Below are 26,604 nucleotides of genomic sequence, written 5' to 3'. Positions count from 1 at the left end.
TTATTGTTATTGTTGTGCACGAGATCGGAAACCAGAGATTGAAAATCAAAAAAAAAAAAAACGCAGCCCCGTCCATCCGATTTAATTGCTGTTTGATTCTTGTGGATCGTTCATGAGATGAAAGATGCCAAAAGTTTTATGCGGCCGCCGGAGAAGAATGCTGCACTCATCCTAGGAGTGTTACGAGAAAGGGCGGGTGTTCGAATGTGCGCCTTGCCCAATCCAAAGGTGGCGCTGTTGATGCGTTTTAAATAGCCGATCGGCCGGCGGGTGAATTAGCGCGAAGGTTATTCCGAGAGGACAGTTGTAGATGTTAAGTTAGGATTAGGACGATTGATGGCCAAATAATTGGGATCTGTCTGTCTGTCTGGCTGGTTGGCTGACTGAGAAAAGTGAAACCGGAGTAGGTGAGACCCATGCTGTTGTGGATAAGTGAAAGTGATCCAAAGAAAGGTCGAAGCAAGAATTTTTTTGTTTTCAAATCATCAATTGTGATCTTTGCAATCCATTGATTTTCTTTGTGTTTACTGTTCAAGATTACTTGCGCACGTTTCTGTTTAGTTTTTATCATGTTCGATCTTTGTGTGAATTACAAGAATTCGACGCATATTTGATTTTAGAGTACATTATATTTTCACTACATTTTAATTGATGCTACAACGGGGAAAATAGATTGGAAAATGTCATGTGAATTCAATTATGTAATGAAAACCGCGAGACGGGACTCGAACCCGTAGCTAATTCCTAACCGGGGAAATTGTTTTACCAATTAAACTACTCTGCATATGAAAACACATGAAGAGAAAGTCCAATTGACTAGAAGAACCAAGCATGCTTCGCTTTGCTTGGTCACCACGGCATTCACTTTACAGTCCTATATCTACGAAAACAAACTCAACAGAAGCACACTTTGCCGCCGACACTGATTCGAGATTACACGAGGGGTACACGAAAGCTTCATACATCTACATAATGATCTCAGCTGTTGTGTGGTAGCAGCAGTTTACATTTTAATTCAAAAAATCCCGGTTTAGGTTTACGCCTAATGCTTCCCAATGCAACTTGCGTTAGAGATTTTGGTAGTTGAACTCGAAACCGTCGGGTTTTTTTCGGGTTTGAGTACCGGTAAAGATTTTTATTTTTAAACGGGACCCCTCGGAAACGAACCCGATAGACTCGGGATCAGAAAATAAATCGAATCTTGGTCGATTTTTTTTTAAATTTTTATTTGGGTTCGGGTCGGTTTTAGGCTTGAGAACTTGCATACTGATACAAGACTGTAAGACAAGTTAACAATAAATTTCGGATTTGTGAAACAAATTTCGGGTTCGTGTCGCGTACGGAAGAAGATTCTTATATCTCATCGGGTTCGAGTCACGAGTATCATTGCGTTCGGGTTTAAGAATTTGCAAACTTTAACCTTCTCTACTATGCGCCTCCACTGATATCAAGCGACTGCAACATGATCATATCAATGTTAGTCACATGAGAATATTGTATGAGGCATCGCAAACTTTCTGATGTTTTTGAAGTATATATAAAATATGACGTGACATAATTTTTGATATTTTTAAAGTATAAATAAAAATATCAAAAAATCATGCCACTTCATTTTTCTTAGAAACGTGTTATAAGGGAATGAACAGGTAGAAAATTGCCTATTTTCTTAATTTTTCTGGAAAATATAATTCAAGCATTGTTACGTATCCAAAAACTGCTCACAGAGAAGAAATGCAACAAAAAACCTGTTTTAATCCACCTAGTGGTGTAATGACGCCTTTCTCAATCAACAGCATAAAACATGTAGTAGTATTACTATTATTATTGTTATAATCAGGCACGTATACAGGAGGGTGTTTCAGGGGCTCAAGCCTTCTCCCTAAAAAAAATAATTATATTAAAAAAGCACTTATCTCCAAATATTTAAGTCAATTATAAAATAAATGATTTTCAACAAACGACTATATAATAAAAAATGTTTCAAGTAATTATATACATATTTCCATACGCATAGAAATTGATCAACATGTTCTGAAACACCCTCCAAAAAAAATTTCTGAATATGAGCCTGGTTATAATTGACATCACTACCCCGCCGGCACGGTATTACTGCACTACTGGCTGTGAAAATTGCATCTACATCGCGAAGTTTGAAATTCCGATGTGTGTTTATTTTTTTTCAAATAAATTTCAATTTATTGACATTCTTTTATTTTTTCGGTCGCACTTATCATAAAATAGCTAAATTTTTTATCAACCGCAGCACCAAAATCACACAACAGTAGCAGACATTCGTAACTGTTTCGTTTTCTTTATAGCGTGAACGAAATAGAACAAAGTACTCATCGAACGTGTTGTGTTTTTTGCTTCCACGTTGCACGTACCGGTGTTATACCTATTGTCATTCTATATGGTGGTTTAAAAACTTTGACACTCATCGCCCTGTAACTGCGGAACGGTAGGACCTGGATGAAGTTTCACTGTAGCTTTTGAGACTATAGTTCGGCTGAAAAGTTCGTATCGTTTAATAGAAACACACATTTTTTTTGCCAAAATTCGTTTTTATTATTCACCATAATTGCCATCAGAGGCGATACAGCGATTATAGCGATCTTCCAACTTTTCGATACCCTTTTTGTAGTACGATTTGTCCTTTGCCTCAAAATAGGTCTCAGTTTCAGCGATTACCTTTTCATTGCTTCTAAATTTTTTACCAGCGAGCATTCTCTTGAGATCTGACAACAGGAAAAAGTCACTGGGGGCCAAATCTGGAGAATACGGTGGATGAGGGAGCAATTCGAAGCCCAATTCGTTCAATTTCAGCATGGTTTTCATCGACTTGTGACACGGTGCATTGTCTTGATGAAACAAAACTTTTTTCTTCTTGAAATGAAGCCGTTTTTTTGAAATTTCGTCCTTCAAATGCTTTAATAACGCTATATAATAGTCACTGTTGATGGTTTTTCCCTTTTCAAGGTAGTCGATGAAAATTATACCATGCGAATCCCAAAATACAGACCTTACCGGCCGATTGTTGAGTCTTTCCACGCTTTGGGTTCGGTTCATCGCGTGCAGTCCACTCAGCTGACTGTCGATTGGACTCCGGAGTGAAGTGATGGAGCCATGTTTCGTCCATTGTTATATATCGACGAAAAAAATCGGTTTTATTTCGATATAACAGCTCCAAACACTGCTCAGAATCATCAATTCGTTGTTTTTTTTTATTTAAAAGATGGTTTTTTTATTCAGGCCTATTTGCGTACAAGCTTTACGTGGCCGAATTAGCCGATTTTTTAAATATACAATTTTTCGAAGTGGATCTTGTTGTCACTCTTTTTCTAGGAGGAGAAGAGCTTCCATTTCCCTCCTGCGAGGGGTGAGGGGCACTTTGTTCGTGGCTCGTCTCGTCCTCCATTGCCGCATCGGTGGTTTTGTTGTTGATTTCCGTCTTCTTTTCGTTTTCCTTGTTATTCACAGTCTTGATCTCGTTGCTAGTTACTGTAGAAGCGCCTTGTTGTACATTGGTTACAGTTGCTAGTTGGTTGGATGGTGAAGGTGTTTTTGAAACAGGAGCGCTGCATTCACTAGTTTCCGTTGTTGAGCGGTTGTCTTTGTTTGTTTTGTTTGTTTTCGCAGTTTCAGTACAAGGTTTGCCGTAGTGTGCAGGTTGTTCACAAAACTGACATGTAACCAGTTGATTTTCATACGTAATCAGCGTTTTACACGGATGTTTCCCGTCTTGATTACAAATGATGTAAGATGGAATTGCTTTACGTAGTTGCATACGTACCACTCGCACGCCATTCCGGATACCCGGAAAAAAATTCCGCCATACTTCCCTTTCGATGGAAAGAACTTCACCGTACTGCGACATACTCTCCCGAACATATTCATCGGTGGACTGCGGGGGAAGATCATGCACGCGTACTTGTATGGCATTGTCCACCATGTGCACAGGAATTTTGTATTTAATGTTGTCACACTCAACGCTGTGCACCTCGTTGTTAACCGAAGCGAATGCAATTGCATCGCTTTCACGTTTAAACATAATGTACACACAGTTAGACGCCTTGTTGAATTGAATCTCAGTTACATTATTAGCGTCTAGATGCATTCGTTCTTTAAGTAAGATTTCAATTTCATTTGCTGCTGGTCCAACTTTGCAACGCTTGATAATCTATACGTACACTCTATTGTTCACTGCACTGTATTGTCTTTGTTTCTTTTACTTCGACCGCAAACGATTTTCGACTGCGTTGGCTGAGATGCGAGCACGAACTGATCAATTCGTTGTTGTTTTTGATCGATTGCACTATGGTTTGAAACGGGAAATTAGCGTGACAAAAATATTTTCACTATTTAATATTAGTTTTTTGTAGTTGGTGTCTTCACAAAAGTTGTTTGTTATCAAACGGCGCTCCTTTTGATATAAAATATTACTAGGGTGATCCTTATTTAGATTGAAATCTGAAATCTAACTTTCTTAATTGAGCTCAAAAATTGTTTTATTGTACAATAAAGTTGTAGGAAATTTTATTTTGAGCAACTTTGCTGAAAAAAGCACCTCTCTAACTTTTCATTTGACCGAGTTACATCAATTGTCCCGGGTAAGAGTAGGGTGGCTCCCGAAAAATCGATTTTTTTGTTCTAACTTTTTTGTGAAACGTTCTATGGAAAAGTTGTCTTCAAAGGAGTTGTTGAAATAAATATTGCGCATATTTTTGCTGAGTTAAGCCTTTTCATATGAGCTACCAGTAAAAAGTTATGATTGTTTTTTCATCAAAAACTAGTCAACCTTCAAATATCAAAATTCATTAGATGCCAGATCGATAAAAATGTATCCTATGCGGTTACTGAAAGTTCATAATATAAGTAAACATTTAAGAGAAAATTGGGAGGGTTTTTTTCTTTTAACTCATTTAAATTAATCTTAAAAATACCTTGAAAAAACTCAAAAACATTGCATAACTCTTAAACACCTTAACGTATCAACATACTTCCTTCAGCAAAATAATAGTATCAAATTAGCCCTACAAGTGTTCCATACATTGTCCATTCGAGAAATGAGACGCACAAAAACTACAGCCGAAAATAGATTTTTTTCTGAACAATTTTAATTAATTTATTACCAAAATAACTGATTCAATTGATTTTGATTCCGTTATCGTAATGATCGTATCGTTAACATTCAAAATAAAACATAAGACAACAGTTGATTACGGTTTGGTATGTATTGAATAAATTAAGCAATGAATTATTCTAATTATTATCTAAAACTAAACATTTTGGGGCAAGTCTTCTGAACTTCTCCTATTTTGTTTGTTCGACAATGCCAAGATAGGGTCTGAAGATAACAGCAGCCTTTTAAAAACATCTTCAATGTTCGCGATTCTGCTGAATTTTTTAGGATGGTGCTCTCTGAAGTTCCGGATACTTTTATTTCGAGTCTCCTGAGCTTCTTCACTAAGCATACCAAAAGGTAAAATTGCGTGTGTAATTATCGTGGCTCCATGTATCAACAATTTATGAGCAGTTGGTGATAGTGGATACCAGCCATACAACGATACATACAACGCTCGTATTTTCTCAGTGTAACTTTGGAATTCGTCGACGTTTATTTTATCGGCTATTGATTACACTGAGAACAACGTGAAATCCTTCCAACAGTGTTTCATCAAGGCCTGTTATATCTGCTGTTTCTTTCCACTTCTTGAAAAAATTCCGGGCCGTGTTTCCGTCGTTGGAATTACCTCCTGATGGAAATGGCTCACCAATACGTAGGCCCAAATGTTCTCTAAACGCTTTTTTATATTTGCATCCCTTCCCTTCACGGTCTTGTTCAGTTTGCTAACACGCCAGGTTGGGGTTTTCATACGCAATTCTTGTATGATATACTGTAAAATGCCCGTATTACTTCTACCAGCAATCATTAAATCCGTTAGCTTTTTGTAAGACAAAGCACTTCCTGAAACCCAAGTAAATCATTAGTTTGTTAAAATGAGTAGATTGTATTTATTCTAACCAAAACTCATTGTGCGTCGTTTTCCGGTTGTCACAGGCTATTCGGTATACAAGTGGATGAGAAAAAAGGCGTCTCGGTACGACTTGGATAAAAATATTTGCGTTTCACTAACTTGCACCAGCTTGTTTGAGCTTTGGTTGTCAAGATAATGAAAATTTCTGTTGATATATTTTTTTTTTGATTACAGAGGTTTTAACCTTAAGGTCATTCATCTCTTCGGGCCAGAAAAATCTTCTGACCCTATGTGCGGGGTTGGGAATCGAACCCAGGTGGGCTGCGTGAAAGGCATCGACTTACCCAACACACTACACCCGTCCCCTGTTGATATATTTATCATGGCCTCTACTTCGGAATAACCATATTACACAGTGTCTCTGTTGGTTAAGCTCAACTGAATCAGTTACTTTGGTAATAAATTAATTAAAATTGTTCAGCAAAAAATCTATTTTCGGCTGTAGTTTTTGTGTGTCTCATTTCTCGAATGAACAATGTATGGAACACTTGTAGGGCTAACTTGATACTATTATTTTGCTGAAGGAAGTATGTTGATACGTTAAGGCGTTTAAGAGTTATGCAATGTTTTTGAGTTTTTTCAAGGTATTTTTAAGACTAATTTAAATGAGTTAAAAGAAAAACACCCTCCCAATTTTCTCTTAAATGTTTACTTATATTATGAACTTTCAGTAGCCGAATAGGATACATTTTTATTGATCTGGCATCTAATGAATTTTGATATTTGAAGGTTGACTAGTTTTTGATGAAAAAACAATCATAACTTTTTACTGGTAGCTCATATGAAAAAGCTTAACTCAGCAAAAATATGCGCAATATTTATTTCAACAACTCCTTTGAAGACAACTTTTCCATAGAACGTTTCAAAAAAAAGTTAGAACTAAAAAATCGATTTTTCGGGAGCCACCCTACTCTTACCCGGGACAATTGATGTAACTCGGTCAAATGAAAAGTTAGAGAGGTGCTTTTTTCAGCAAAGTTGCTCAAAATAAAATTTCCTACAACTTTATTGTACAATAAAATCATTTTTGAGCTCAATTAAGAAAGTTAGATTTCAGATTTCAATCTAAATAAGGACCACCCTAGTAATATTTTATATCAAAAGGAGCGCCATTTGATAACAAACAACTTTTGTGAAAACACCAACTACAAAAAACTAATATTTAATAGTGAAAATATTTTTGTCACGCTAATTTCCCGTTTCAAACCATAGTGGAATGTGAGCTCACGCGGCACCCATTTTGCACAAAGCTTTCTCATATCCAAATATTCGTGAAAAATATGTCCAACACGTTCCTTTGATATCTTTAGGGTGTCAGCTATCTCGATCAACTTCACTTTACGGTCATTGAAAATCATTTTGTGGATTTTTTTCACGTTTTCATCGGTAACAGCCTCTTTTGGACGTCCACTGCGTTCATCGTCTTCGGTGCTCATATAACCAGTACGAAATTTTGCAAACCACTTACGAATTGTTGCTTCGCCCGGTGCAGAGTCTGGATAACACTCATCAAGCCATTTTTTGGTATCGGCGGCACTTTTTTTCATCAAAAAGTAGTGTTTCATCAAGACACGAAATTCTTTTTTTTCCCATTTTTTCCCAATAACAAAAGTAGCTTCACTCAAAATGCAATATCTCACAAACTAATAATCAGACAGCTGTCAAATTTATACACGTATCTTTTGAAGGCTGGTACTAACTGAAAATGGTATGGATTTAATTCTAGTGGCGCCCTCTCATAGAAACGATACGAACTTTTCAGCCGATCTGTTATGTAAGCTTTAATTTAGATCAATTTGTGAAAATCGGTTCAAGCATCGCTGAGAAATCGAAGTGAGTTTTTTTTGGGAGGGTTTTCTTCACCACTTCCGGAACAGGAAAAGGGAGACCAGTAGTGCCAAATTAAATTTATATGCCCACAAACTAACAAGTTATGCAAACCAGGAGAATTCATCAGACAGTTTGATGGGATTTGTACCTGTTTTTGACCATCGTTTGTGAGACAAAAAACTCATGAAATTGGTAAAGTGCTTTAGTTCCGGAACCGGAAGTCTGTTCCGGACAAAATGTTCTTGGATTTTTTTTGGAAATTATAAGATATCATAGTTTGTGAAAAGCGGTTAGGCCATTTCAGAGGAAATTGAGTGCACATTTTTCTCTAATTTCCACATATCAATCTATAACTCCGGAAACGGAAGTCGATTTCAAATGAAATTTAATAGCAGGCTATGCGACCATGAAACCTTTCATTTGAATCTAAGTTTGTGAAAATCGGTTTAGTCATCTCTAAAAAAGAGAGCATCTTTTTTTTCTATGTTTTTGGTGCATATCACCTTGTATCTCCGGAACCTGTAGTCGGATCGAGATTAAATTCAATAGCAGGCTATGCGACCATGAAACCTTTTATTTGAATCTAACTGTGTGAAATTTGTGAAAATCGGTTCAGCTATCTACGAGCAAAAATGAGTGCATATTTTTGTTACATACCTATACACATACACACACAGACAGTTGCTCAGTTCGTCGAGCTGAGTCGAATGGTATATGACATTCGGCCTCGGTTAAAACAGTCGGTTTTCATAGTGATTGCACAGCCTTTTAATATGAGAAATCCAAAAACAAATTTCAACTAATGCTTTTCTTTGTTATAATCATACATTCTTGTTTGTTTTTAAATGATTTCTTTCAAATTATTTTGAATGTAATTTTTGATAATAATTTTATTTTGAAACGAGTATAAGTTTTCCAATTCTTATGATTCAAGCTTTTGATTGAAATTCCAAATTTTCAAAACATTTAGCGAGACGATTGAATTATTCTCATATTACAATCAAGCCCTGGTATTTTAATTGGTACCCAATGATTTGGTACTTCATTAGTCCGGTCTAGATCACTACATCAAATATTTTTTGTGAAGAAAATTTTTTAAAATGGTTATTAATTATTAATCATCAATGCATATGCCTGAATTGTTGAAAACCTCTAGGAAAAGAAAGAAGCAGATAAAATTTTACTTCTAAACGAGCACAAAACTTATCCGTGGGAGAAAAAAACTAATACGGTTCATTTAAACCTTAAACAAAGTTTTTTTTTTAAAATACGTTTATTTCATAGGCAATATACACAAGTTTTTCTTCGCCATGGCATCCACAATACATAGTACCTAATACATTTCAAATATCATAATATCATTAGTTATATCATGATATCAAAATATCATTAGTTAATCTAAACACTGTTTTATCAAACGTTAAACTAAGTTTTATCATTATGCAAATAAGATCATAGGTAAATTGAATCCAATTTTTTCTGGACATAAAGGTATAGCAGTTGAGATTTGATAAATAGTTAGTTTAGTTCAACAACAAAACCAGCTATAACAAATATTTTTATACATTTGACTTGACCAAAATTTTGTTTCAAGCCCAGCAGAGAACATTGTTGATGTTGAAGGGAGAAATTAATTCAAAACAATCATATTCTAGCTAGAAAACTTCATAAATCGAATAAACAGTTTTGTTATTTCAAACATGCTCCATTTCTCTACGTGTAAATTAATGGTTTTATTTGTTCAAATATATATAATTTTTTCGGATTTCTCTATCCCCTAAAGACGAAATTGAAAAACACATGTTTAATATTAGGCTTCTTCCCTAGTCACTTCAGCTGTTTTGTCGAGTTACCAGAAATTGTGTCCAAATTTAGGGCATTCTTGTGAAAAAAATATGAATGCAGTCTCAGCCCAGACTACAGACGAGAAGCAGTGTTTCCCTTTAGATGGTACGTAGGTTGTGAACCATCTCATGAATTATTTTAACTTTTAATCATTCAGTATTCATTTTGTGCCGTTCAAATTGAACTGCTGATGTAACTTAGCTGATTTATTTCAACCGCTGAGCATACGTAACCTTCGCTCTATTTAAGTATGATTTGTTAACGATAACGCCAAGCTATTTAGTTTAACTTTTCGTTAAAATTTAACTTTCAGATAATTATTTTTTGTCAAGTAATTAAATTCAACTAAACCTACGATCCATTCCAGAATATGACATATGGAAAGTTATTTGGATTTATCTTGCACTGGAAATGAACTGGTAACAGGAAGTATAATAATTGCGATACTGAGAGCATCAGTCAAACTTTAAGAAAAAATTACTTCAATTGATAATATATTATCAAAAGATATTGTTTATTTTATTTTGCGGACAAGATAAAATCAGATTTCACACAAGTTATTTTTTATATGATATGAAAATTGCACTTTCCGCTAGATTTTGTCCAGTATCTGAAAATAAATTGCTTTAAAATAAAATGAATTCCACATATTTACTAGTACTTTGGCGAGCTATTTGCAAACTTAATCAGTGTGTCAGTTCTATGTCTGATACACTGATGAAGGTTGCAAATAGCACACACAAATACTAGTATTTGTGTGTGATAGTATCCCGTGACATTAGTGGCGAAATACTACAGGTTTTATAGTGGAAATCAATGTAATTCGTTTCACTTTAAAGCGATTTAGCCCTATTCCTCAAACCGCCTAAAAAAGTAATTTTTGTTCTGGAAATAATTATCGAACTTTGACAAACAACCATGCAGAGTTATTTTTGAAAACGAAGAAACTTACTATTGAATTGTATGACTTTAAAGAAAAAATTGAAATAGTTCGTGAAATGTTACGCAGTTTTAGTTGACTCGAAACTGGTTCCGTGTACGTTCCAAAACTGTAATGAGTGGGTATTTCGATGTTGGGTAATACTACGATTCTATTGACATAAGGAGTTCTTCCAGGTCGGGGACAACAGCCTTCTAAGACCAACACCCTATGCATTGGACCACCACCCCGGGCTCACACGAATCTCTACTAGATCTAGAATTATTTGCCGAATTTTCAATCTTACAAAAAATGGAACTCAGTTGATTTTTAAGTTATCAGATGTGTCGTTTTATAATATTTTTTTACACTGTCGGTACATCACTACAGGGAAGATAAAATGCTTTGATTACACCCAAACTTGAAAGAATGAAGTCAGTGCTGAACAACAGCAGAGTAACGTAATAAACTAAAACGCTATGAAATTGGTTCGAGTTTTGTCATTATAATGCCCATATTAGCCGTGAAGAGCTGCCCTACCGCAGCCTACTGCTCATCACATTTTATAATGGCCAGTTTGATAGACATCATCAAAGTAAGTTATTTGTTTATGGTGTATTTAAATTTTGGGCCATCCATGCACTAATGCTCGGAAATATCAGCGGAGTCGTGGTAGTCAGTTTTTATTGTTGTGTCCGGTAGCACATTTTTGTGCGTGTTTTTTTTTTTTACTTTTATGTTTTTATGCCCTTACTAACCTACCACTGGACGGCAAGGTAAAATTATGGAATAATAATATTCATATGCGCAGCGGATGGTACCGCTTAAGTAGACGTGTCTGTACAGCTTAAGTGCTCTTTAATGGCCGTCGAAGAATGCTCCAATTGTTTATGTGGTCACACACTGTTTCAATGGGTTTGATGTGATTTGTGGGTCGCATCGGGAGTTCGTAATTAGTTCGTTCGTCTTAAGCCCCGGCGTAACATCATTTCCGGTGTTTCGGCGCCATGTAAATATAAGGTTATGGTTTGAACAGAGGTTTTAGTGAATAACTTCTAGTTACGGCCACGCAGCATCTCTTCGGCTGCCCTAAATTTGTGGTAAATCACAGACTGGAGTCTTATTTCCATAAACGGGAGTGATTGTATCAGGTTTAATGGTTAACGGTTCAACGATTCCGTTGGAACGAAAATTCAGCCAATGATTATCCCAGTTGTTTCCATCTTAATTGTGGCTAAAGAAAATCGATCATGAAAAGAAAATCGATCGTTCCCATAAGACTTGCAACTGATTTTGTTGCTAATTTATTTTGTCAGTCATTGAAAATCAGACATTTTGTCATAGATCTTGAATAGATTAGAATTTGGAGAAATGTCCACCTAATCACGGCTGCTTGTAATGGCGAACACGTTCAGCAGGGTTCCAGTGGTAAATGGGTGACCGAATTTCACAAAACGGTAGTGCAGTCTGCTGACATGATGAAAAATATCTCGATCTCGAAACCTTGCTTTAGTTAGGCGATGTGGCGAAGCTAGTTAGTAAAGTTATTAAACGGAAAATACCACATACATTTGCTTGATAGACACACCTATGCAATTGCTTTGATGCTTAGTGGCTAATAGTCAACAAGTTTTCTTGGGTTCTGAGGTTCATGAATCAATCTTTATTTATCAAGAAGTACAATTGTAGGTCAATAAAACGGGCGTTAACGTATTATCATTCAGTTGTGTTTATTTTAAACCAATTCCAATTATAATATTAAGACAATTGCAGGAATCAGCGAAATGGCCCTTGCGGCGAAATGGCTTTCGGCGAAATGAAATTCGGCGAAATGTCATTCGGCGAAATGACCCTTTCGACGAAATGACCCTGATCCTATGTCTGAGTGCAGTAGAATATTTTCAATGTAAATCTCCTTCTCACTTTTGTCAGAAAATTTACATAGATATAATCGAAATATTTGATTTCTTCCATTTGAAGTTATTTTTATGTTCTAATAAAATAGCATTGATCGTATAGTCATAACAATGTGATTTCAAAATTTCACAGATGTATCTTTCCCCAATTTATCATATTATAAGGTACAAAATGAGTAATCTTAGGATCACTTGTTCGGGAACAAAAACAGCCGTTCTACCATAGAACGTAATGTTTGTTCCATGTTCATGTTATGTTTTGGTTATTATAATCTTATGTAGACTAGACAGCCAAGATTTCCCAGGAAGAAAAAGAGAATCATTATAGCGACTTACGCTATTACTTCAGCTAGAGGAACGGACGATACTGACTAAAGTAGACCTTTCTGCTGGATCCCAGCAAATTTTAACAGTTTATTATGGAATGCTAGGAAGAACTGGTCATTCACTAGTTCTATAAATTCAAAGAACTTGAACATTTAACTATATACATATAGTTATATAAAATTTATTTTCGAATTCACCTTAAAATCAGCACGAAAATGTGCAAAATTGGAGAAGAAAAAAAGAGAAGAAAACTAATTGACAGTTCAGTTTCTTTTTTGCGTTTCTCATATAGAAAAGCTGAACAACCACTGTGAAAACTGACCTTTGAACCGAGGCCCATTCGACTCCGCTCGACGAACTGAGAAAATGTCTGTGTGTGTATGTACACGGAAAAGCCAGCGATCGCAAAACAACTAAAATATTAGTTGTTTTTCTGATTTTGATTGGTTAAAATTTGGTACAACTGATACGAGATTTTAAACACGCTTCACTCTGTAATTACGGAACCGGAAGTTGGATTCGGATGAAATTTGACAGCAATTTACGAGACTGTAAGATCTTTCATTTGAACTTAAGTTTGTGGAAATCGGCCTTGGCATCCCTGAAAAAATTAAGCTAGTTCCGTTTCATAATTTCGTACCACTATTTTCGGCACTTTTCTAACCGGGAACTGGGAACCCGATATATTGGAAATCAAATTTATTGGCTATCAACCAACAAAACACGCACAACTTAAACTTGGGATTGTATGGTCTTTCATCTCATAAGTTTGTAAAACTCGCTGCAACTATCTGTGAGAAAATTAGGTGCATATTTTTACAATATTTTGCACCCGTTCAAAATCGTTCTATTCGAAAGTAAAATCTTTCATCTGAATCTAAGTTTGTAAAAGTCGATTCAGCCATGTCCGAGAAAATCAAGTGCATATTTTTGTACATACACACACTGACATTTTGCGATCTCGATCGGTATATGACATTCGGCTTTCGGGTTAAAAAGTCGGTTTTCATAGTGATTGCATGTCTTTTCTATACGAGAAAGACAAAACGTCACATAACCGTGCTTTGAATAACAACATGTGAATATTCAGAATATTTGTATGTCCGAAAGTTTCAACGACTTTCACTTTTAATCAACATTCCAAAAATAGTTATGTTTTTTGCCATGTATATATGATTAAAAAACCGTTATGGTATTAACGAAAATAATTGTTGAATAAAGTAGGAAACAAACGAATACTTTAATTTAATATCCTATTGTTTCGAATGAAAAAACAGGTTTCGGCTTGTTTCACATTCAGTTTCCGCTCGTTTCTGGTTGCATTTAATGGGATCGAAGAAGCTCGGCACAGTCCCATCGCAGACGCTTGTTTTCCAACAATCGACAAATCACCACCAGGACGGCGGCGACCCACGGTGGCCCAAACGGAAATCGAAAGTGTATCAATCACCCTTCGATCTTGAACTTTTACCTCGGCCCACAGTCACCGGCTCCCGATTGCCTCTCTAAAACAAGACGATGAACCAAATTAATACTACTGCCGTTACCCGTCCCATGCTGCTACACGTATCGATCCTAATTTATCGTCGATTTTGATCTGCGTGCTTGTCCCGTTGAAAACATCCTCTCTCTCCCACTATTTGGGACCCAGCCTTTTGAAGTCGAGCAAAAGGTTCGTCGCCCGCGCCGCCGCCACGATTGACAGTTTGTCAGTCGTTGAAATCTCTTGTTTCGAAACATTCAAATTACAAGCTGCCTGGCAAACGGTGCAGATCTTGAACTACATTGCTGATGGCAGAGCGGATTTGTTGCCACATCGGAAAGGGAGCAGTGATGCTGTGGAGTATATGCAAATGGTACCCAAACAACGGCCATTCTCGGTCGGTTGGAACCGGCTGACGTGTTGAAATTTCCAGCTCCGGTGTGTGGTCCGTGTCAGTCGTCTCCTGTCATCGATTGGGCTGTGCGAGAATGTGTTCTCCGTGGGTCAATCGGACTTGATTGGTTCATCGGTGCCGGTCGCACCCGTTTCAATGTTAGGCGTATGCAGGGAATGTGTTTCGAAACCAATTATTTTCAAAGTTCTGAAACCGCAATAATCGTGGGTTTTAGAGTTTTGAAATACTCGTAAGTTAGTACAGCGTGCTTGTCGCGACGAGTGTTATTCAAAAGCAGATAAATCAACACAGAGGTCATTACACCCTTCTCCGAAATCCGTGATTAATTATCACCAACCGCTTTCCGTTCTCTGTATATGACAAATAGAAAGCACCGTCTCGTCTTTCTGACGTGTTGCTCGTATAACTCGCTAGCCTGTAATCTATGATACCTTCAGAAGCAAGGGTGAACACGTGAACAAACTCATAATTCCATCTCAGGCGCAATGGTGTGGTACCGACGAGGGCACATTAAAAATGATAATCAAATGAGAGATAAATTAATTGCTAACCACTCGCTGTCGCACTTTTTTTTTCCTACTTCGAAAACTCCGCAAAAATTGTAGGTACAACCACCAACCGGACTCGGGCCTCCTCGGGCTCGGAAGTCAGTAAGTAATTCCAGTAGTCAAAGTGTTTTACGAGCCGTTGATATGTGTGTAGCTAAGCCGTGATAGCTGCTGGTGCCATTTTAATTTGCCTGCTGTCTGCCAGGCCGCAAAATGATAGACCCGAGGCAGCATGCAACGGGAACAGTTTTACTTGCGGTTTCAATTCAATTACCTTGCTACGCATATACATATTGGGTGCACCGTTCACCAGAGATAAGGCGGCACCTAGTAATCCGGTAAAAGTGACAGTTTCCAACGAGACAAACCCAATTACATGTTATTAGGAATCAGGCTCGTTTGATGGATGTATGAATGCTTTGGTGCTGTTTGAAGGCGACTCGTGGAGCAGATATAAAAGTACCATAATATGTAATAGGTTTATAGGTCGACGTTCTTCATGGTTCGAAGAAGGCTGAAAGGCGAAAATAAATCCGACAAATCTGAACCATTGTTGAGACAAATCTACTTAGTTTTCTGAGAATATAACACAAAATGCATGACTGTTAACAGATAGCATAACAGCAAAATACACCACCGTGCAAATATGTTGGAGGGGCGCACTCTTGTGGTTTAAAATCTAAAATTTATCCAATTGTTTATTTAGCTAACGCTATCAAGTTGCCCTCAAAGCAAAGCAAAGTCTTGGCATTACATACCTTTTATGGAATTTGGCCTTTCTGTTTCAACAGCCTTGCAGCCGATTCGAAGCATACAGAATCATTGCATGGCTAGTACTATGGATCCTACTGACGCTAAGAATCCTTCCAGGTCGAACATACGACAACTGGCTTGTAAGTTCCCTATGCATTGAACCGTCAACTCGGGCTAGTTGCTCTCAAAGCATTGGTATTACATTCCTGTAGTGGAATTTGACCTTCTGTTTCAACAGACTTCGCAGCCGATTCAGAGTGTACAGAACCATTGCATGGCTGGTGCGTCGGGGCTTGAACCTATGACAGCTGGTTTGTGCGACCAGTGCCTTATGCATTGAACCGCCAATTCGGGTTCGACGCTAGATGCTCTCAACGATTAGTAATTTTCTATTAAATTACTAATTTAACGATCAGTAATTTATTAGAAAAATTGACCGAATGATGGGAAACTTGCAAAAATTAAATGAACGAAACGAAAAAAAAGTTGGCCGACTTACGTTTGAGCAAAACGTTAAATTTGCAATCAAGGCCATCGAAACTCCAATGATTGCAGCAAAAATTTTCCAAAATCTAATTATCAATATCCAATTCAGTTTTATTAAGGAGCATGAGATCGATTATTTAAAGTTCTGTTCCTTCTTATGTTGTCTTCGATCGGAACATAATCACATGTCACCTACAAAAATCTGTTGGTCCAGTGTCAATTCCTGAAATTTATCGTGATGCAACTTCCAATAACAGGATTATTGGACTAAAAAATTAATTTTAAGGGAGGTTTTCTTTGTAAATGTTCATGTAAAGAAGTGCAATTTTCTTGAAAATAGTTCCTGAACTTCTCGAGTTTGGGAATCTTGTTGGAAAATCTCCAAATAATCTCGATTCAGTTTCCGGAAATAGTGATCCAATATTCTCCAACAGAGCATACTACGAATTCTCAGAAAATTGATTTTCATAAACGTAGATTTAAATGAAAGATTATTATGATCATATGTAAAACTCGTGAATTTCATCCAGATCCGACTTCTGATTTCATTATTACACTTTCAAACCGTAGTGGCTTAACAAATTTCGAGCCTCTTCCTCTCATGTATTTTATTTTGACGCATTTAGTCCGATACGCCTAGCTTCAGCTTTCAGTCCGATGTAGGTTTCCGTCATCTTCTCAAGGTTACGTGTCGCAATATCAATATCGTCAGCGAAGCCGAAAAGTTGTACGGACTTTCGGAAGATCGTGCCACTCGTGTCGATCCTCGCTCTTCGAATCACACCTTCCAAGACAATATTGAACAAGATACAAGAGAGTCCATCACCTTGCCGTAGCCCTCTCCGAGATTCGAAGGAACTCGAGAGCGTCCCAGATACTCGGACGTAGCACATCACTCTATCCATCGTTGCTTTGACCAATCGCGTCAGTTTATCCGGAAAACCGTATTCGTGCATTATCTGCCATAGATGTCCTCGATCGATTGTGTCGTATGCCGCTTTGAAGTCAATGAATAGGTGATACGTGGGTACGTTGTATTCACGACACTTCTGGAGTACTTGCCTTATCGCGAATATGTGATCCGTAGTGGCGCGGGCTCCAGTAAATCCCGCTTGGTACGGCCCTACGAACTCCTTAGCTTTTGGTGATAAACGACGGCAAAGGATTTGAGAGAGTACCTTGTAGGCGACGTTCAGCAATGTGATTGCGCGGTAATTGCAGCAGTCTAGCTTATCGCCCTTTTTGTAGACGGGGCATACCACTCCATCCATTCATTCATGCGGTAGAATCTCCTCCTGCCAAATCCTAGAAATCATCCAGTGTAGCGCTCTAACCAGTGCCTCTCCTCTATGTTTGAGCAGCTCGCCTGACAACCGGTCATTGCCCGCGGCGTTTTTGTTCTTCAGCTTGCCGATCTCCTCACTTATCTCCGACAGATCAGGGGCTGGGAATCTGTCGTCGGCTGAGCGTGCACCCAGATTGATTCCTGTACCGTTCTCTGTATCTTGTGCTTCGCCATTCAGATGCTCGTCATAGTACTGCTTCCACCTGTCAATCACCTCACGTTTGTTCATGAGAAGGTTACCACTGGTATCTCTGCACATTTCAGCCTATGGCGTGTAGCCTCTACGTGAGCGGTTCACATTTTCATAGAACTTCCGTGTGTCATTTGCGCGGCTTCGCGATCTTGGTCTTCCTGATGGCGCTTTTTCCTCCGGAAAACCGTGTTCTGTCTGTTCCGCGCCTGTCTGTATCGTTCCTCGTTCGCGGTGTTGTAGCATCCTCGCCCTTACTTCTTCTCTTCGACCAACTGACATTCGTCGTAAAACCAGTAATTTCCTCGATTCGAAAACCTCGTACCTAGAACGGTTGCAGCAGTGCTACTCACGGTGGACCTTATGTTCATCCAGCCGTCTTTAAGAGTCGCCGCTCCAAGCTGCTCTTCAGTTGGTAGCACTAGCTCCAGTTGTTGCGCGTATTTTTCTGCAGTACGAATGCTACGTAGCTGCTCGAGATTGAGTCCCGGCGTTCCTGTGCGACGAGTATTGTGCACCGTCGATAGTTTTGAGCGCATACAAACCGCGACAAGGTAGTGGTCAGAATCAATGTTGGCACTGCGATAAGTGCGGACATTGATGACGTCGGAGAAGAATCGCCCGTCGATGAGAACGTGGTCGATTTGATTTTCCGTATGTTGATTAGGTGATCTCCAGGTGGCTTTGTGGATATCTTTGCGGGGAAAGAAGGTGCTTCGAACTACCATTCCTCGGTAGGCTGCAAAGTTTACGCATCGTTGACCGTTGTCGTGCATTCATGTCGCCGATGACGAGTTTTACATCCCGCCGTGGACAGCGTTCGTTCCAGCTACGCGTAGAATACTTCCTTCTCGTCATTGGGTCTCGTCTCATGTGGGCAGTGCACGTTGATGATGCTGTAATTGAAGAAACGGCCCTTGATCTTCAATACGCACATTCTATCACTGATTGGCGCATCTTGCCCAACACTACAAATCCCGTTTCTAGAACATTGGAGCTCTGGTAGCCGCTCGATGCCCACTTTTCCACACCTTCTGTCCCAAAGTTCCTGCAGTGTTACGACATCGAACCCACGGGTTTGAAGCTTATCATGCAGCATTTGGTCGTATCCTGGGAAGCCAAGCGATTCGCATTTCCATGTGCCAAGCTTCCAATCGTAGTCCTTATTTCGTCGCGTAGGTCTTTGCCGATTATTCCGAGTCGTATTTATATCCTGATTATTCGCAGCAAGTGTTTTCCGGGCGGCATGTTAGGCCTGCACCATCCTCCTGTCTCACCGGAGGGCCATCGTGTCAGCACTGTTTAGAGTCCCACATTGACACAACAGACGCTCGGGTAGGCTAGCTCTAAGAGTAACCTCTAAAGAGAAGGCAAGCCCCCCCTCCCCTGTCAGCATACGACCAAGGTCCCACCGGGGTTGGTTACCCGATCTTTCCTATGGTTACTCGTACCCCAGCCAGCACCGCGGGGAGGTAGGGATAGGAGTTACTGGACAAGAGGCTAAGAACCACATTGGGGCCTGAATTACGCATTTTATCTATGGTGAGTGAGTTGTAAGTGAATCACGATTTTTTCATCTGATCCATCAATATGCTTAGGCCACTAATCCAAAGCAATCTTTCAGGTTGAGGCTCGAACATACGACTCATGTATCCGGAGCAGTCAATCAGTGTAGGCAATCGTAACAAGTGTATGGAAGTTTGTACTTTACTGTAAAATAAAAAGGGAATAATAATTATGTATAGATCCAATTAATCAAAATTACATATGCCATGCGAATTCTTAATACCAAATGGTGATTTTCATATTTCAGCTTCGATGATTAGATGTTACTTAATGTCATTTTGACTGATTTCGTGATCACTGAGCTCTAAAAGTTGTAACATGCTTAAACTGGTACATATCTACACGTACATTTATTTCCAATGTTGTTTTCATTCAGTTGTCATTTGTCTATCTGTGCGTGCAGTAAACAATGTCCGCCATAATCGTTGCTTTCGCCAGCTGTGAAGTTCGTGCTTTCACGGGTAGAAGTGATTTGCAAACAAATAAATTTTATTATAAAAGCCAAATATCTCAATGGTAGAAATCAACATTATTTAATTTGAAAGAAGTGTTGAAATATTAAAAACCATAACAAAGTCTGGATGAGAAAAAAGCAACAAAATTCTGTCATTATAATATCAAAGCTAAAACAAAATATTTATGGAAGACGAATTTTTCAGTTAATTGATATTCTGCATATTCTCTTATATGATTCTGATGCAGTTTATTCAATAGTATTTTTTTTAATAGAATCACCATTGAAGTCAACGAAGTTTAAATAACTCATCAATAACTAAATAAAAATAAGATATAAATAACTAATTTTGATGCCAAACAGATATTGTACAATTTCTTGATTACTTCGATGAAATATCAAGAAAATATCAAGTATCGCTATGACAGCACACAAATGACGCGATAAGATACTATGGTAAACTACTATGGTACTCGGGTTAATGGGATTTTTGTGTGCGAAACAATCTTCAACTACTACAAATTCGTCGAGAGTTATGCCTAGCTTATGAGTTTACTTTAACGAGGAAAGTAAGGTTAGTCCACAGTGTCCTGATTTCATGGACGAACAAATGTTCACGACGAAAAGTGGAATACTATGATTCCTATGAAAACCGATTAAGTTATATCTCTGGTAGATCAAAAACAGTGGTCTGATCGTCAGTTGAGAAATACTGTCCTAACTGATGAAGTTACTCCATTTAGACGCACTAAGTGCAGCAATTGTCACGGAAAAACTTAGATAATTCAGCTGCTATGCTGACGGTTTAAGGAATCTAGTGAAGCGGTTAAAAAAGACTAGTGTTTAGACCATGTTCGATGTACGCTTTATCATACCCAGTCATGTGTTAGAGTTTATCACAAGGCTTTAGAGTCTATCACAAGGCTTAGGGTAGCGAAATGGTACCGCGTATGCACGGAATGCATTAGAATGCAGGTTCGAGTCCTGTTTCGGATCGTATCTTTTTCCAAAAAATCACCTTTTCTGTAAGTTTCTCATTCATTTGGCTTCTTTCGTCTTCGACTCGTTAGTGCATGACACTTTATGTTAAACTGTTATGCCATTCAGCAGCTCAACAAAAATTGCTTAGCGGATATAAAGTCTCTTCTACTTGCAGAACACTTTATACGTTTGCACCGAAGTGCAATTCTTTAACTGATGAACTGCTGAGTTCAATATAAACTGTTTTGCTGAAGTCGAAATATAGCAAAGTTCTGTTTCTGTTTCAAGAAAATTCACAGCCGATTCTTAGCCTACAAAATCATTGCATGGCTAGCACTACGATCCTATTGACACCAAGAATCCTTTTAAGTCGGGGCTCTAACATACGACAACTCGTTTGTGAGACTAGCGCCCTATGCATTGAACCGCCAATACGGGTGAAGACGAAACATAATGTATATGTATTTCATATGATTGAAATTATTCTTACTTTTCGAACATGCCTCGTTTTTTAAACTCAATATCAATAACTAGGATTCCTGCAAACTGGATCTTCAAAACACAATTTTCCTGTTCAAGTGTTTTCTTTACTGATTGTGACTGTACTTGAAAACAGTTCAACCCAGTTTTGTTTCGATAAAATAGATAATTTATTGCAATGGTTTCGTGTCTTTTTTTTTATCACCACTCGTATCCATAGTCTTCATGTTACATTCACCAACATTCGCATCCTGCTGGCTGACCTGACTGACTGTCTGGTTGCGTAAAAAAACACTGCCCGAAACTGGTGCGCCATTTATCAAACCGTCCAAAGACCTGCACCGGTCAAATCTCCAGGCACAACCAGAGCAAAGGAAGTAAAGAACACACCGGTCAGTCAGTGAAAGTAATTTTTCTCCGGTGCAGATTGTATTTGTCAGCCGGGTAAAAATGCACCATTCTTCAAGTCGAAAAAGGGCAATTAAAGGATTTCGCGCCCGCTGAAAAGTGACCATCAAAAGCACAAACGACCAATTTTTATTCCTGACGGGTCGACGTTTGTCTTCGGTTCACAGTCGGCCGTCGGACCAGGGGAGACAGACGGAGAAATATTTACTTTCATTAATCTACATTTGCCATTTACGTGCATGCGAGTGGTTCTTTTATCTTTGCTTCCTTGTTTTTGTATTTTTTTTTCTTATTTCGATGTTGATTTCGTTCACCATTATCATCGACTTATTACGATATATGTGACCAACTGAACACACTACATATGCTGCAATTTGGGTCTCACCTACTTCAACTCGGAGGGCTTGTTTTCCGTTTTTCCCCGATTACCTATTCGGTTTGTATTTTGTGCGTTGTGCGATGTAACTTCTGTACGTTTTATTTTTTTTCTGTAATGCAGTCGGACGACCTCAGGATTTGGCAAGCATTGCAAGTAAGGAAAAATGTCAGCAATTCTCTTTTATTTCCACATACTGGCCAGCATGTTCGTTCGTTTTTTTTCGTTAGGTTTTTGGCACTTGTACTGTACGCTTGTTTGTTACTGTTTTTTGTTTGCATGAAACGTGAAAAACTATATGCAGAAGTTGCATAATGTATGCATGCAACGAACCATCCAGTTGCCAATAAAAAAGGCCAATCAGTTCCGCTTGCATAGTTTATGCTTTCTTTGCCCCCTCCGTGCAATTCGTTACTCGGCTATTCGGTGAAATAGAATTTTAGATGAAAACGTGCTTTTAGTGAACATATCCTTCTCGACTGCATAGGAAAGTTAATGGAAAATTGAAAACAGTCATAAAAAATTGTGTTGATCATTCAAACAAACTCGCCGCTGATCGTTTCCACTGTTCGACGCCACATTTCAGTTCCCAGTACAGTTACTTCTCGGCTTTGCACCAGATCAGTTCGGGTTAATAACTTTAGCAAACATTGCTGTGTTCATCAACGCTGACAAGCAGCGGCAGCAGCAACAACGTTAAACCCGTGCATTGTGACAAACGACGAACCGCAAGCATTGAAGTCTGCACCGTAGGTGAAGGCATCCGTTCCGTAGATTCTGAAGATGCTGTGTGCTGTACTGTCGAATTAATTGTGGCGTCGCATTGGGAGCCGGCTTTGTAGTGTTGATGTTGTACACACCATAAAGTTACCGCTATATTTACCCTTCTTTTTCAGAGCCGGTAGGTATGCTTCGTTGACATCACCAGAGGTGCCTCTCAAGCAGGCAGCGGCGATATTCAGCGCACACACACATAAAACACCTGGAAAGAATCGATTGAAAATGAGTCCATGAACCTCCCTCGAGAACTAATCTGGCGGCAGTCAATTTATTTATAGTTTGTTCGACCGGAACTGACAGCCGACCATATTGGCACAGTTTCCAGCTCTGCAAACAACAACCAACCAATCGGCGATGCCTTTATTTGCATTTTAACTGTAACCGGAGCGGAGCAACCGTGTTGCAAACTTGGCGGGTCGGTTTTCTTTTTCTGTCACCGGTTGAAATTCCAGCTCGTACCAGAATGGTTCTGGTTGCGAATAATAACCCGACTGTCATATCATTAGCATAAGCTGATGAATCGACAGGTGGCTCTGTAGACCACAGATTATTGTCAATTTTTGTTTTCCTAATTGCCTCTACGCTCGCACCTGAATGGTTTTTGATAATGATAATATCAAAGACGGGTTCGCCTACTGCGATTGGATAGGTTTGTTTTTTTTTTCTTTTTGTGGATTCTAGCGGATTCTGTGCCAGCAATGACATTTTGGTGACACGATTGAGGGATTTTGTATAATTATTAATTACGGTTTTTCTTTCAAATTCCGTTTTTTATGAAATTCGTTGAAAAATTAAACAAACTGTGCATAAAATTCCCTTCTTATATCAATCGAACGTGTCGTGCATCAACTTGACGGCGTTCATTGCGGTTCATACTTGTAGGGGAATAAGGAAAATCGGCATTTTGAGTAAAAGACGATAAGAAAATTTTCTCCGTTTTTTTTTATTTTTGAGCTATACATTTTGGTATTGTTGCAAGAAAAAATGGCAATACACCAATAACATTTCAATATTTCTATATATTGAACTAACTGAGGTACTCGACGTTGCCCGGAATTTTTTCGCGAAAGAAGGGCTGAAAAAAATATTCTAGCTATTGTCCTGGCCATTGAAATACACTATGGTCTTTTTATGCGGTTTTCATGACTTTTTTTACGCGGATTTCCGAAGTTACGCGGTTTTTTACGCAGATTTCTAAATGCATGCATGAAACGTCCAGATCTGGTATAATCTAAAAAAAACTTTTGAAAAAACTCACCTTTGGAACTTTGAGAATTCTGAAACAGAAAAAAATTTTTTTGGTGCCAAATGTCTTGGAAATGCATGCATTTTTAAGACATTTCATTAAAAAATATTTTGTTTCAATTTTGCTGTTTTTTTCTACGCGGATTTCCGAAGTATCGCGATTTCTAAGTCCCAAAGTCGATTTTCTGGAACAAATTTTTTTGAGTTTGCACTAGATCTAGACGTTTCATGCATTTCTAAGATATTCGGCGTAAAAATAATTGCGGTTTTTTCCGCGGTACGTATCCCCCGCGTAAAAAGAGAGCTCAGTGTACTCTGATTGTAGATTTATGTCGTTTATTATTCACTTTAACCAATTACGGTTGTTCGCATTGAACCAAACAGCTGTTTATAACGATTCGGTTAATACAAATGTTGTCGTAAATTTATTTCCATCAACTTGGGTCGACAGTATTCTTAATTTACATAAAATCAATTCAGATCAATGTTATCTCCCTTATTCCCCCTATCTCTTGTGAGTGATTTTTACTGTATTTTACACAACGTAAACATTACACATTGAATTAATTTCACCCAAAATTTTAATCAAAAATACCCAGTGGGTAAAACGTTACAGTCATTTGAAAGTGATGCAGATGAGCATTATAACATAGCACCTTCAGCTTGCTGCAAAATTATCGTCTTCCAAGCTAAAGAAAGGATCAAATTTTGATTTCCTCAACTGAGGCGAAACGTATCCCCTAGAAAAATATGGTGCAATATAACCTTACAAACTCTTACCTGACCTCAATTGTTCGCCGTTGAAGCTCCAATGTCGATGCTCGAAGCGAATTAGTTGTACTCGATACAACAATTCCTTTACTGTTGGATCACTCAAAAGCACTCCGTAAAATGAGACAGTTTTACGGTTTCTTCATATGCAGAGCATTATCTTATCTACGAAAATATTCCACTTTTATTCCAATTTGGTTGTAAATTAGTTTTGTGGTTTGACCACAATAACTCCATTTTTCGATACCAATGATAATGCAATGCGAAAAAGATTTATTTTTAATAATTTAAATTATTAATTGGATTAAGCTTTGTAAAGATTACAATATGGTGTTCAATCACAATCACTATATTCATAAATCTGTGCATATCATTTGTACTAAACCAGGAAGGTCGCTTCAAGATTAGAATCATTTTTATCTTGAATCCTTTAAGTTTTCTTCTTGGCGGAAAAACAACGTCATTCAGTAATAGCCGTTCAACCGAGGAGGTTGTGTATAGAAGCGTACAGTTTAATAACGCTGGTTGGTTTACACGCGTTAAATACGACAACGGTTGAACTACAGGTAGAGACCTGTTGGCAGCAGCCGTTAAAACGTATAGTCGTGCTGCATAAGAGAGCCCTAGTGCTGGGCCAAGCTGGTGAAGGAAACAACAAAGGGCGTTTCCCAAACTCTACCCAGGCCGCAATATACAGCCACAAGTGCTGAGCAGGAGAGTGCAAAGGCACATCGAAGAGGAAGAGTGCAAAGGCACATAGAAGCAGGAGAGTGCAAAGGCACACCGGTGCGAAGGCACTTCGGTGCAGAAGCATATCGGTGCGGAGCACTAGGAAGAAGGAGACAAGACAACTCGGTCTTTCCACTGCCATACAACACGCAGGTATACACCGGTGACCTGCGCTGGTTACAGCTGGCGAAGACGAAAGCAAATCGGAATTCGAGTGGTGCTGGATGTCAGGTAGCAGTAGCATCACATCATATTCTATCGCTACAGTGAGCTTCAGCATTGTATCAACGTCCAGATACATCCAACAAGAACATCTAGAGCAATGAGGATCTACACGGCAGTGCAACGGAGATAGACAACAATTTCAAGGTAGAAGTTTTTTCTTTTTCTTTTGATTGAGTACTGTGTAGTGTTGGTTTCAAATTTTATTTTAAAGTTTAGTTAAAAATTTTAATGTAATGGATGAATCCATGGACGTAAATCCTAGCATGAATCCGATACCCTCACGAACGAAAAAATATCAGGAGAGCTCTTCTGGGCCTTGGATAGTCTTTTTTAGACGTATATCAAAGCCATTAAACATTTTTCAAATTAATAAAGGTTTGACATCACGATACTCTTCAATCAAAGAGATCATAAAAGTAAATAACGATAAAATTCGTGTTGTGGTAAATAATTTGAAACACGCGAATGATATTGTCTCTTCGGAACATTTCAATAAA

General features: G+C 38.3%; 1 protein-coding gene across 5 annotated transcripts in view; it reads left to right on the top strand.

Moving 5' to 3' along the window:
* LOC131430115 (protein spire) overlaps positions 1-26,604 on the top strand; it is a 463,276-nt gene that overhangs the window by 281,025 nt on the left and 155,647 nt on the right. For 4 of the 5 annotated variants that reach the window (XM_058594819.1, XM_058594818.1, XM_058594816.1 and 1 more), the window contains exon 6: positions 22,481-22,513. The exons of the other annotated variant lie outside the window; for it this stretch is intronic. In XM_058594819.1, the coding sequence (XP_058450802.1) occupies positions 22,481-22,513 (33 nt within the window). The remainder of the gene's footprint in view (positions 1-22,480; positions 22,514-26,604) is intronic. 5 annotated transcript variants of the gene reach the window in all.

Source organism: Malaya genurostris, chromosome 2 (genome assembly GCF_030247185.1).
Source record: "Malaya genurostris strain Urasoe2022 chromosome 2, Malgen_1.1, whole genome shotgun sequence".
Taxonomy (NCBI): Eukaryota; Metazoa; Arthropoda; class Insecta; order Diptera; family Culicidae; genus Malaya; species Malaya genurostris.
Note: the sequence above shows the minus strand (reverse complement) of the source record. Positions and strands in the feature narration are given on the sequence as shown.